This window comes from Symphalangus syndactylus, chromosome 18, assembly GCF_028878055.3.
Source record: "Symphalangus syndactylus isolate Jambi chromosome 18, NHGRI_mSymSyn1-v2.1_pri, whole genome shotgun sequence".
NCBI lineage: Eukaryota > Metazoa > Chordata > Mammalia > Primates > Hylobatidae > Symphalangus > Symphalangus syndactylus.
The window spans coordinates 68,493,690-68,507,065 of record NC_072440.2 but is presented as its reverse complement, the minus strand read 5'-3'; the positions used below and the strand labels follow the sequence as shown (position 1 = coordinate 68,507,065).

At 49.5% G+C, this 13,376-nt stretch overlaps 1 protein-coding gene across 9 annotated transcripts in view; it reads left to right on the top strand.

The window, feature by feature from the left end:
* Nucleotides 1-12,806, top strand: part of MTMR3 (myotubularin related protein 3) — a 199,684-nt gene extending 186,878 nt beyond the window's left edge. For 5 of the 9 annotated variants that reach the window (XM_055254083.2, XM_063623622.1, XM_063623623.1 and 2 more), the window contains 7 exons: nt 1,477-1,647; nt 2,879-3,024; nt 4,431-5,835; nt 6,981-7,091; nt 7,560-7,648; nt 8,409-8,435; nt 10,568-12,806. In XM_055254083.2, the coding sequence (XP_055110058.1) occupies nt 1,477-1,647; nt 2,879-3,024; nt 4,431-5,835; nt 6,981-7,091; nt 7,560-7,648; nt 8,409-8,435; nt 10,568-10,739 (2,121 nt within the window). In that variant the 3' untranslated portion in view covers nt 10,740-12,806. The remainder of the gene's footprint in view (nt 1-1,476; nt 1,648-2,878; nt 3,025-4,430; nt 5,836-6,980; nt 7,092-7,559; nt 7,649-8,408; nt 8,436-10,567) is intronic. The other 4 variants (XM_063623625.1, XM_055254077.2, XM_055254078.2 and 1 more) reach the window with 3 other exon arrangements.
* The last annotated feature ends 570 nt before the right edge of the window (nt 12,807-13,376 follow it).

Sequence of the window (13,376 nt, the reverse complement as noted above, 5' to 3'; positions counted from 1 at the left end):
CAGCATCTCACTCTGTCACCCAGGCTGGAGTACAGTGGCGCAAACATAGCTCACTGCAGCCTTGAACCCCCAGGGTCAAGTGATCTTCTCGCCTTAGACCCCTGAGTAGCTAGGACTGCAGGTGCGTACCACTGTGCCTGGCTGATGTTTTTATTTATTTGTTTTTTTTTGTAGAGATGGGGTCTTGCTTTGTTGCCTAGGGGCAGGTCTCAAACACCTGGGCTCAAACAATATCCTCCCACCTCGGCCTCCCAAAATGCTGGTATTACAGGCGTGAGTCACCATGCCTGTCCAAAACTTAATTCTTGATTTCTGTGTTTCCTCACTATAAAACTTGATCTTCCAAACTTGATCTTCCAGAAGTCTTCTCTCTCACCATATGGCATTTCCATCCCTCCTTTTGTTTGGGGCAAAATTCTTTGTTATCGTCAAGTCTCTTTCCTCCCTTCCTCCCTCCCTCCTTCCCTCCCTCCCTCTTCCACATTCAGTCAGATTCTGCAGCTCTGCTTTCACAATATATCTAACACCTGGTTATTTATTGCCACCTTTACTGGTACCACACTGGTTCGAGCCACCATCATCTCCTGCCCCAATTGAGTTATCCCAGCATAGAGAGTCTCTTCTAAAACACAAGGCAGGCTATGTCATTCCTTTACTTAAAAACCTCTAGTTACATTTTACACAAAAGCCAAAGTTCTTAAAATGGCCCCTAGGGCCTTCCTAGAGGTTACCTCTCTAGGTTCATTTCCTACCATTCTTCCTCTTGTGCAATCTCCTTTAGTCACACTGGCCTCCTTGCTGTACCTCAGAAATTGCAAGCATGTGCTTACCTCAAAGCCATTGCACCTGTGGTTGCCTCTGCCTGGAGTGCTTCCCCTCAGATAGCCACATGCCTGCTCTTTCATGTCCATTGGGTCCCAGCCAGTGAGGCCATCCTGCACTGCCTCATATATGTCCTGTCCATCTCAGTCTGCCTTGTTCTCCATAGCACTGGTCACTCTTCAGCTATGACTAGAGCAAGCTCCATCAGGGCAGAATAATTTGCTGGTCATTGCTACATGCCCAGCACCTTAGTCATGTTTGGGCCACGTGAAATGCTCAATAATTTGTAGAATGAACAAGTAGTTTTACAAATATACTGTCAGCTCAGGCTTGAGTTGTACACTGACGTGCTCCTGTACCCAGTTCATATGCTGTGGCGCTTGTGAGGGTGGCTGTGAATTCAGAATCTCAGACTGTTTATCAGGGAAGCTAAGAGGAATGGGAGTACCAACAACCTGTCTGACTCAGGTTGTTGGGTCCTGGAATTGGTGGTGTGAGGAGGAGGAGGCTACTGCATGGCTTACTGGGTTCCCCGTCCTGACAGAGTAAATTGAAGTGTTCTCAGGGATGTTAGGATAAGGTGGCTCAGCTGAGCTGACTTATCAGAGTGTGCATGCCTGATTGCTTAATTTGTGCTTCATTGGACTCCCACAGGTGAAACTGGTGCAGCATACCTATTCCTGCCTCTTTGGAACATTCCTGTGCAACAACGCCAAGGAGAGAGGGGAAAAGCATACTCAGGAACGGACATGTTCCGTGTGGTCACTTCTTCGGGCAGGCAACAAGGCTTTCAAAAACCTACTGTATTCCTCTCAGTCAGAAGCCGTATGTATCCTTTAGCCTTTCCACTGTGATCAGCAGAAGGAATTTGGGGTTGGTTACATATGAGAGCCTTTTTGAGTAGTGACTGTTTTTGTGAAGACATCTCCACTGTCTCTGGATGGACTGGTTCCATTTTTCCCCCCTGATTCTGTCCTGGGGAAGGCCTGCTTCTGATGGTGCTCTGATCTGTTTCTGATGACTACTTGCTGAGGGTGGTTTGGTTTAACACAGATCTCTACTTTGCCGCCCTAGATGTGAATCTTTTTTGGCACTGCCTCCAGAGCTTAACTTATTTCTAGCATGTTCTGTCTTACGGGAGAGGAACTTAAGTTGCTTCCTGATGCACTGATAGCTCAGAAGGAGCTGCCACCAGGCCCCCAGCACCCTCCCAGTGTCAATAAGAACGATACCCACCATAGTTTCTGTCTCAGAACAGTAAACTGTGTTTGACATTGGTATGTGTGTCTGTCTGTGATTCTCTGCTCACATGAAGAGCTGGCAGGCCCTTTAAGACTTTGTTCCCTGAAGGAATGAATACCTTCTGTTAAGCAGAGAAAGGAGGCACATAGACCTATGTGTCAGTTTCATAGTAATATTAGCTTTGTCAGAATGCATCTTAAACCCTAAAGAAGTCAAAAGGAGGCTAATCAGAGTTTATATTGATTTCCTGGACTATTAATATGGTTCTCATTACATTTAAGTAATCACAGAAAATATTTAAGCTGACTGCTTGTCTCTCCCCTTCAGTGTGCCTTCTGGGGAAGTAACAATACAGCAGAAAAATGTCCTTCTTTTCACATGATTAATTTAAATGATCCTATAAAATGGGTTTGACAGTGTTTCTTGAAGCCAAGCTTTTGTGCCAGCGGGATGGACAATCACCATCTAACAGAATGACTCACTTTCTTAGGCAGTAAAAGCAACAAATCAAGCTGACGAAAGTCAGACATTGAAGGTGACCTAAGAAATAACTATAATGAGAAAGGGATCTAAAAAAATATTTTATATTTTCATGCTCTTAAGAGGCTCTTAGGTGAAAAATGTTGGCCATATAAAATGTCTAGTCCTGTATTGGTTCTCTTGGGATAGACCTGTATCCATTGGTGCTGCTTCTTTGTGGAGATCCTGTCCGCCCTGTTGGGTATTCCAGCTGGGTGCTTGCTCTTGATCATTTCCAGACATCCTAGAAGACTTACTGGGGCATATTTAAACCTGTGTCCTCCCCCCTCCTCAGGTGCTGTACCCTGTGTGCCATGTGCGTAACCTGATGCTGTGGAGTGCAGTGTACCTGCCCTGCCCATCCCCAGCCACCCCTGTGGACGACAGCTGTGCACCATACCCAGCCCCAGGCACCAGCCCTGATGATCCCCCCCTGAGCCGGTGAGCCCAGGGTGATGCCACAGGCCTGACAGCCTGTGTGGGTGTATTCTTGTGTTGGGACATGTCCAGGGATGGTCAGAGATCATGATGTTATCTGGCTCCACAATATCTTTCTTAGATCTCTGCAGTTTTCTCAGGGAAGTTATAGGGATTTCTGAGCTACAAGGCTGTAAGATGCTTGTTTCTGGGAGTGAGTTGGGCCCTGTTGCTTCATGTTGTTTTGCATACACTGAGCAGCTCCTCAGTGATAGAGCAAATCTTCCAGTTTTTCTGTGACCCCCTGGTTTGTGTTTTCCCCAGTGCTCTGTGCTCCTGCCTATTTGCCATGATTTGTCTTCTGAGGCTTAAAAGGCCGATGCTGTCAGATGACAGAAAATTTTGCTTTGGGCCAGGCTTGGTGGCTCGTGCCTGTAATCCCAGCACTTTCGGGAGGCCAAGGCAGGAGGATCACTTGAGCCCAGGAATTCCAGACCAGCCTGGGCAATGTGGTGAAACCCCGTTTCTACCCAAAATGCAAAAACTAAGCAAGTGTGGTGGCACATACCTGTAGTCCCAGATACTTGGGAGGTTGAGGCAGGAGGATCACTTGAGCCTGGAAGGTGGAGATTGCAGTGATCCAAGATCTATTGCACTCCAGCCTGGATGACAGGGCAAGACCTGTCTCAGGAAAAAAGAAGAAAATTTGGCTTTGTCACTTGAGAATTAGCTTTATTAAATTCAGACTGATAGATAACACATTAATTTAAAATACTGTAATATCAAGAAACGCCAGTGCTACTTTGCCACCCACTGAGAAACACAGCAGCATCATGAAGAACGTCTTTTGGAAATAGCATTTGCAGGCCGGGCACAGTGGCTGACGCCTGTAATCCCAGCACTTTGGGAGGCCAAGGTGGGTGGATCACCTGAGGTCAGGAGTTCAAGACCAGCCTGACCAAAATGGTGAAACACCCATCTCTACTAAAAATACAAAAAAACTAGCCGGGTGTGGTGGCACACACCTATAATCCCAGCTACTCAGGAGGCTGAGGCAGGATCGCTTGAACCTGGGAGGTGGAGGTTGCAGTGAGCTGAGATCGCGCCACTGCACTCCAGCCTGGGCGACAGAGTGAGATTCCGTCTCAAAAAAAAAAAAAAAAAGAAAGAAAATAGCATTTGCTGTTGGCTCATTTGTATGTATGGGGCATGGGGTTGGGGGAGTTTGAAAGGAAATCTGCACACTAGGAGGACTTGTTCCGGAGCTTTGCTGCTCCAGCAGTCTGGGCCTCGCTCCAGAGATGCTACAGCTCCATGAGTAGCCATAATGGACCCAGTTATGAAACAACTGCTTGTTAAAACCTGTTGTTTCCTACTTCCCTCCAAACAGTTTCCAAGATTTTCATTTCCCCCAAATTCCTTTCCTTTAGGCTACCAAAGACTAGATCATACGACAATCTGACCACAGCCTGTGACAACACAGTGCCTCTGGCCAGCCGGCGCTGCAGCGACCCCAGCCTGAACGAGAAGTGGCAGGAGCACCGGCGCTCACTAGAGCTGAGCAGCCTGGCTGGCCCTGGAGAGGATCCCCTTTCTGCCGACAGCCTAGGGAAGCCCACCAGAGTGCCGGGGGGTGCCGAGCTTTCTGTTGCAGCTGGAGTAGCTGAGGGGCAGATGGAGAACATCTTGCAGGAGGCCACCAAAGAGGAGAGTGGAGTAGAGGAACCTGCCCACAGGGCAGGCATTGAGATACAGGAGGGTAAAGAGGACCCTCTCTTAGAAAAGGAGAGGAGGAGGAAGACACCTGAGGCCTCAGCCATTGGACTTCACCAAGACCCAGAACTGTGTGATGCTGCTCTGAGGAGCCATCTGGATATGAGCTGGCCTCTGTTCTCACAGGGTATTTCTGAACAGCAGGGTGGGCTCAGTGTTCTCCTCAGTTCTCTCCAGGTCTCCCCCAGGGGAGAGGATTCCCTGGAGGTCCCTGTGGAGCAGTTTCGAATAGAAGAGATTGCAGAGGGTAAAGAAGAAGCAGTTCTTCCAATCCCAGTAGATGCAAAAGTTGGCTATGGTACCTCACAGTCATGTTCTCTGCTACCTTCCCAAGTCCCTTTTGAGACCAGAGGACCAAACATGGACAGTTCTGCAGACATGTTAGCGGAAGATAAGGTGAAGTCAGGAAGTGGGCCCCAAGGTCATCATAGACCTTGCCTTGTAAATAGTGGCAAGGACAGGCTTCCCCAGACCATGGAACCCAGCCCTTCAGAGACAAGCCTGGTCGAGAGGCCCCAAGTGGGGTCTGTGGTACATAGGACTTCCCCTGGCAGCACTCTCAGCCTGACACGTTCCCCTTGTGCCTTGCCTTTAGCCGAATATAAAGAGGGGCTTGTGTGCAATGGTGCCCTAGAGACTGAAAACAGGGCCTCAGAGCAGCCCCCAGGTCTTAGCACCCTCCAGATGTACCCCACACCCAATGGGCATTGCGCCAATGGGGAGGCTGGTAGGAGCAAGGACTCACTGAGCCGTCAGCTGTCTGCTATGAGCTGCAGCTCTGCCCACTTACACTCAAGGAACTTGCACCACAAGTGGCTGCATAGCCACTCAGGGAGGCCATCTGCAACCAGCAGCCCCGACCAGCCTTCCCGCAGCCACCTGGACGATGATGGCATGTCAGTGTACACAGACATGATCCAACAGCGCCTGCGTCAGATTGAGTCAGGCCACCAGCAGGAAGTAGAAACTTTGAAGAAACAAGTCCAGGAGCTGAAGAGTCGCCTGGAGAGCCAGTACCTGACCAGCTCCTTACACTTTAATGGAGACTTTGGGGATGAGGTGGTGAGTAGGCTGTGGTATTCCTCCATAGCTGCCTAAGGAGACGGCACGCTGAGGCTGGGTGCCCTTTGTGCCCAGTGCATGGTGATTGGTACAGGTTGTTAAAGGATTGGAAAGGTCCAGAGTAGCCCTGTTAAGAGAGGCTGGAGATGAGCCTCTGCCACAGCGATGGCAGCCTGCCTGTTTTCTGCTTTGCTTACTTTCCGCAGATGTCCTGTTGGAGGCCGTTGGAGAGGAAGAGACTTAGCATGCACTACATGGTTGATCTGATCTCTCAGACACAGGATCATAAGTCTTCAGAAGGGCTTGAACCCATGGGCAGAATGACATCTGTAGGGCAATGCCAAATTATTCCTGTCAGATTTCAGTGCCTGTTCTGCCTTAGTAACTACAAAGTATTAGTCCTTCCAGACGTGGGCTATGGCTCTGAAGGTTCAGTTCTTTTTAAACAAATATTTATACCCACCTTGTGGCAGATGCTGCCAGTAGAAATGGAGAGAAGGGACTGGTTTCTAGCACTGTTGAGGAGTTAGCTCTGATGGGGGTTGGTGGCTGGAAATGGGGGTTCCACAGGGGAGGTTCTCAAGGAGGTGCTTTCCTCTCTGGGTGGACTTGACTCAGGCAGCTCAAGTACAAGTGTGAGCCCTCGCTCTCAAGTGGTCAGCGTACATTAAAGGCGGGCACATACAGTGACTTTCAGTTCAGAGTGACTTGGCTTTTCCTTCATGCTAATGATAGTTTCTCATGTTCCCAGAGAGTCCTTCTAAGAAAAGGAGGGCATCCCGAAAGCACTCAGCTTTAACTAAGTGGCAGGCAGGGTTGGATTGACAGGCCCACTGGAGCAGCTGACATACAGAATTCTCATTCCATTTTGGTCACTTCCCTCTCACTCACTTTCTGGAACCCTGAGGCCTGTTTTTCTACTCCAGAGTCACTGCACACAACCTGTGTATCCCTCTCCCAGCTGAGCCCAGGCCCGCACTGCACTTCTTCACCCCAGTTCTTGATGGCTGATGCATCTGCAGATTCGGCAGTCCTAGCACTCGGCCTCCACCCAGAGTCCTCAGTGCTCCCTTCTTCACCAGGCCTTTTCTTCTTTTGGGAGGAGACCAGGTTCATTCTGTTCAGCTGTGTTTGTTTGCCAACAGACTTCAATCCCCGACTCGGAAAGCAATCTGGATCAGAACTGTTTGTCTCGCTGCAGCACAGAGATTTTCTCTGAAGCCAGCTGGGAGCAGGTGGATAAACAGGATACAGAGGTACAGGTTCAGCCCCTGCTCTGAGTGCCATCCATTTAACTGTTTTGTGGTTCTTCTCCACCCCCATTCCCACCCCATACCCCTGGCCAAGGAAGCACCTCCCAGCACAGCTAGCCCTGAGCCTCTGGCACCTTAGCTCCTGGGAACCCACATGAAGCCTAGGATTTCTGAGCCAGGGAGACTCAGCAAGCTGGCCCTCCCTCTTCATTGCCTCTATGAACTGGAGGCTTGCCAGCTCTCACAGTGACCCAGTTGCTGCTGCCTGCTACTTTATCTCAGGGGAGATTGGAGTCCCCTCTAGGGAAACGATTTGGACGCCTTTCTTGTACTGTTGACATCACATCTGCTGGTCTGGTGCCACCACAGCCGATGTGGTCCTTGTGACTCTTGCTGCCCCTAGCATGGCTCTGCTGGCTCCAGCTGGATGGCCCATCTCCTGTCAGTAACCGTGCCCCATCTGTTTTGTAGATGACCCGTTGGCTTCCTGACCACCTGGCTGCCCACTGCTATGCGTGCGACAGTGCCTTCTGGCTTGCCAGCAGGAAGCACCACTGCAGGTACCATTGAGGGGCTGTGGTAGGGTGGGCTGCGTGTGGAGGCTGAGGGTTGGCCCACAGAGCCTGCAGAGTAGAGGGTTGTGGGCATCTCAGTGTTCTGTCTGAGGCAGAGCCATGGTCTCATCTTCCTGTGCCTCTGAAATTGGTGTTTGCAAAACTGCATTTGGCATCTTTGTTCAAATTCAGAGTAATCGCTATTAAATTCTGAAATGTGCAAATGGTAGCATTTTGTTGTTTCCCAGATTGGTGAAACAACAGCTACCACTGAAACCACCATTTCTTATTCTCAGCATAACATTTCTTCCCATTCAACATGGCTACTATAAGCAAAACCAGTTTTCCTGCGATGGGGAGGGAACTATTTTCCTATTCCTTTCCTGCTCGCTGACCCCACACTTGTTTTCCCTTGTGCCATTGGTGAGCAGCCGTAGCTTGGGGAGTAGTAGAGACAGCTGAGGACAGTCTTCCAATCATTAAGGTTCCTGACTTCTTTTTCCTTCTGGGTTGGGGTAGTGAGTTACTAGGGAGGCTTTGCCCCAGCTAGGGTGTTGACTGTCTGGTGGATGTTCAGTGTTCTTAGACGAGGAAGTTTATCTGAATCGTGCCATAGCTCACCCACACGAGTGAACCTGGATTGAAAATGGAACAGTCTCTTTGCCTAGTAATGATGCTTCTAGGACATGTATCACCCCACCCTGCACCCCAAGCCCAGATATCTTTGGTTGGCTTCTCTTCTGAGCTCTTTCTCCCCTCCTTGCAGGGACACTGACCGTGTTGATCAAACGTGGTGAGCATTTGCAACAACCTGCCTGTGATGTCTGCATATCTACAATAACTTCTCCACACTAACTCTTATCATATCCCCCTCTCTGCACTCACTAGGGTGAAGCCTGGGGCCTTGGGTGCACAGGCAGATAGGTGGGCTTGAGGGGATTCAAAGCAGCTGAGGAGAGGCCATTGAGGGTGGGTCAGGCTGCAGCCATGTGCTCCCCTCCTGATCACAGAGGTCAGCCAGGCCGTCTTGCTTGTGACAAGAAGTAGTGCTTCTTGTCTTCTGGTCTTGTAGGGGAGCCAGTTGGGTTTTCAGAGCTATTTATTTTGGGTCAGTGATTCATTGAGATGCCAGAATAATGCTAGTGATTTCCATGTCAAACAGCATCACTGCTTCTTTTTTCCCTTTTTTTTTTTTTTTTTTTTTTTAAAGAGACCAGGACTGAACAGAGGTGATCTTTCCAGAGAATTGTTTTAGCATGGAAGACTTTAAGGAAAGATTCCACTTAGTGTCTTTCAGGATCCTCTGAAAGAAGTCAGATAGAAAAGCATCAGCCAGGTGCAGTGGCTCACGCCTATAATCCTAGCACTTTGGGAGGCCGAGGAAGGCAGATCACCTGAGGTCAGGAGTTCAAGACCAGCCCAACCAACATTGTGAAACCCCATCTTTACTAAAAATACAAAATTAGCTGGGCATGGTGGTGCACGCCTGTAATCCCAGCTCCTTGGGAGGCTGAGGCAGGAGAATCTCTTGAACCTGGGAGGCGGAGGTTGCAGTGAGCCAAGATCGCACCATTGCACTCCAGCCTGGGCAATAAGAGCAAAACTCCATCTCAGAAAAGAAAAGAAAGAAAAGCATCAAATTCATGTCCGGCTTTTGAGCTGAACTCCAGCAGGAATGTTAAAGAAGTGTAGATGTTCAGAAATTTTTCTGTGTAACTACAGGTTTTTGCTGACTCATGCTTTTTAGAACTAGTTATGAAGCACAGCATTCTGGAAGATGAATTTTGTGTTTTTCTTTTCTGTCTTTCCATTGCCCCATGTCCACCTTTTCCTTTTGTGGTATTCTTTTGTTCCCGCCTGGTCTTAGTCTTCTCTCCTCCTGTGCCTAAGTGATCCTTAATCCAGCAGTGGGTTTGCATTCCGAACAGCATAAATGAAAAGTTAGAAGGCCAAGAAGCTGCCTTCCCCCAGTCTTTGGTGGGCTGTGTCAGGCTCCTTGGAGTTTCTTGTTCTTAGGCTCACTGGGATTGATTTGTACCTCAGGGCCCAGCAAAAGTAGAGTTGTAAGGTGGGCAGAAACTCATTCTTTGCCAATTCCCTTTCCTGTTGGCTCTGATGGGCATCCATCTGGGGGTGCAGACCTGTGCTGCACAGATGCCTCAGAACCCAGCTTTCAGGGGAGGAAGAAAGGGAAGCCTGGGGCCTGAGTGCATTCTGGCCTTTTAGTAGAACTCTGGTTTTCCCTGGAGATGCATGGGTTGGGGAGTGAGCCATAATTGACTGACACCTATCTAATAAGGGGGTGTGTGTGCACATGTGTTCATCTGTGTTCTTGTCCTCCCACCTCTCCTCTTTCACCCTCTGAGCATGCATCACAGGCTGCTTGTCCCTGGCTTTGCATGCTGCCAGCAGAGCAGTCCAAAATGGCAGCAGTCTATCTACCATGTTGCTGCCTTTGATCCTCTGGAGAAGTGGCCGTTGGGCAAGGCTCCTTACTCCCCAGTGAGGCTGGGTAGTTGTTTCTCTCGTTTGAGGAGCCTGGCCTCTGTGATCACAAGCTACACAGGGCATTGCCTAGGTGGGTGTGGCCACTGGGTTTTCCTGGATCAGGACTAACCCATTGTTAGGACCATGTATTCTTACAGATCTCTCTTGAGCAGCATTCTTCTGTATACCTGGCACCCTTGAGTCAGTGGTGAGGCAGCCAAGAATCCTTGGCCCCAAAGTGAAAATGACATGTGACTCTGCTAGGTAGGGACACCCTCCCTACCCAGCTTGTTCCTGGGCTAGAGAGATGAAAGGATTTGATCTCAAGGAGCTCCAGCACATGTAATTACACACAGCAAAGTTTGTCTTTTGAAGTTGGTTTCCCTCCACATACCTGCTGGCCAAAACTAACATTATTCTGTTTCTTCTCATCTCAAGGAATTGTGGGAACGTATTCTGCTCCAGTTGTTGTAACCAGAAGGTTCCAGTTCCTAGCCAGCAGCTCTTTGAACCCAGTCGAGTATGCAAGTCTTGCTATAGCAGCCTACATCCCACGAGCTCCAGCATTGACCTTGAACTGGATAAGCCCATTGCTGCCACTTCCAACTGAAGCTCAGTGATCTGGGTGGGCAGTGGCCAAGCTGCTGTTCCTATGACAGGCCCACTCAGCCTGGGCAGACCGAGAGGCCCGTGCACTTTGGAATGGGAGCATGGAACCACCTGTACAGAGTGACAGAAATTTGGGATGCACCACTGGATTGTAGATGGATTTTTCTTTCCTGTTCCCCTACTCCCTGCCTACCTTTTCCATCCTCCTCCTCTGCCTTCAAAAAAGGAAACTCTCCCTTGGTTGTCTTAATTTTTTTTTTTTTTTTTGATGGAAGACCAGGGGTTGCCAGGCCCGCTGTAACTGCTGAGCTGCCTGCTGTCAGGTGACACCAAGGGATGGCTTGTTTCTTCCGGGTGGGAGGATGGTGGTCAGAGTCAGGAGTATGGAGATCTGAGACCGTGAGCAGGGAAGAAAGCCAGTGCTAACATGCAACCGTTCCTCATACCACCGCCACATCAGAGCTGGTTGGGAACCCTTTGCTGCTGGGGAGGCTGGAAGCATATTCCCCAAGAGCACTGCCCTGGGCATCATCTCCCTCCTGCAAGGAGCTGAGCCAGTCCCCTCACAGGTGGATAAATTAGGCTGATGTTTGGAGGGAGAGGCACACGGTAAATGGCATCCCCTTAGGCCCCTCTTTGGGAAAGGAAAGTGGATGTTCCTTTGAGGCAGGTGAGGGGTTGGGAATGGGTAGCCGTCATGTTGTGCCCCGTGGGATTCCATTTTTAACTTGACCCAGATTGTCTTGGGCTCCCTTTGCTTTCAGGGGGCTGCTTTCCTGGGCCAGGCTGTGTAGCACTTCCCACCCTCAGGCATGAGTACAGACTGGCCAAAATGGTTATGCACTCAAGGCCAAAGCCTTCCCTGAGCCCAGACGTACCTGGGTCCCCATTCTTGGGCCTGGTCCCCTAAACAATCTCTTCCTCAGCCAGCACAGGGAAATCCAGACTCAGGGTTCCAGAAATCCCCCTTCCCCAAACCAAACCAATCATGGATCTTCCCTTTAAGGGGTAGAATCAGCCTTTAGAGTTACAAGCCCCTGGAAAAGGGAGCAGGTCCCATACAATCAGCCTTTCTCCTCCTCCTCTTCTTGGGACAGGAAGAAGAGCTGAGCAGTCCCCCTTCCCCGCTCCTGGCTGGCAGAGTGGGCACTTGTCTGGCTGCTGGCCAGCAGTGAAGGGCCACTTGGTGACTTTGTAGGGTTCCTTAGAGAAGTGACATGGCCTTGAGGAGATTCAGGGCACCTTTCCTCAGTGAGCTTTGATATGGTCCAAAAACAGCCTTAAATCAAGAGTATCTGTGGAGGTAGGTGTGGGGAAGGTTGGAGAAGAGTTAGGTTTGTGCTTTGTAATCTTGGCATCCATGTTTTGTGCCTGCCCTCCCTCTTGGGGAGGCCATGCTTGGCTCTGCTGAAAGCTGCTAACTGGTGACAGGGTGGATCATGGTGAGGACTAGGGGTAAGGTCAGGGAACGCTTAAGCTCTGGCCCTGCCCTGTATTCCTCTTCCCCTTGGTAGTAGTTCCCTGACCAAGGGCAAGCTGTGTCTCAGGAAGGTGGCTTCTGTGCATGCCTGGGTGTGGTTAAGGCGTGGCCCAGAAGGCTTCCCTGGTGCTCTCAGTCCAGGCAAAGCCCAGAGCATCTGAGCACGTCTCTGACTTCCAGTGGCAACACGTGGAGTTTGAATGTGGTGAAACAGGGTGTAGTTCTTTTCCACATTCTGTGTCATCTAGTTGTGCAGGTAGGGGAAAAGTTGTTCTAATTGAAGATGTGCATTTCCTAGTGACAGGTGCCAAGAGGTTATGATACGGGTTTCTTGGGTCTGATGTATAGTGTGAATAAATGCTTGCAGCTCTTAGCTCTTTTTTGATCGATGAAGCACTTTTTTATTAATATTTTCCTTTGTTAAAGGAGGAACCGTAACTCTCCATAGCTGTACATATAACCCTTTTCTCCTAAAGAGGAGTCAGTCAGTGCTCCTGTATTTTTCATTTTTTGTCAAAGCAAGAAGTAAATACTTTAGAATTGTTAAATATATAAATAAAGCAAATAAAGTTGAGTGTCCACATGGTAGCATTTGCTAACACTTCCTAATTCTTTGCCCTGTGGTTTATCCCCTCTTCATCCCTTTTCCCTCTCACACAGAAGTGTTTGAGGGCCTGCTGGGAAACGGACCTTTGGCAAAGGAAAGCTACAGATAGCCTTCCAACTCTAGACCTTGGCAAGGAGCCTCACCATGATGTCCAAGCACCGAACGCATTTCCTCAGTGATTCTGCTCCTAAAATCTCCTAGGCTAAAAGAGGGCAAAGCAGTCAGGGATCTCACCCGGCAGCTGTTCCTCCTTCTCTGAAGAGTTGTGCATCAGTAGTCATTACAACTACCTCTCGCCTCTAAGCTCCATTTTTAACTGCTGCTCTGATTTCAGGGCAGCCGGTACTCTGGCCCCTTCAGTGGGAAAGTGGAAGGAGACGTGGGGTGGGGGTGAGAATATGCTTCTGCCTGTTCTTGAAGGATAGACTATGGGTGGGCAGAGAGAACTGGGGGCAGAAATGGAATTAGATGTGATTGGGTTATGCAGTCAACTAGAGGTCTCCTTCCCGCTTTCTCTCCACACAGAGAGGAACCTCTGCTCCTTAGCTCTT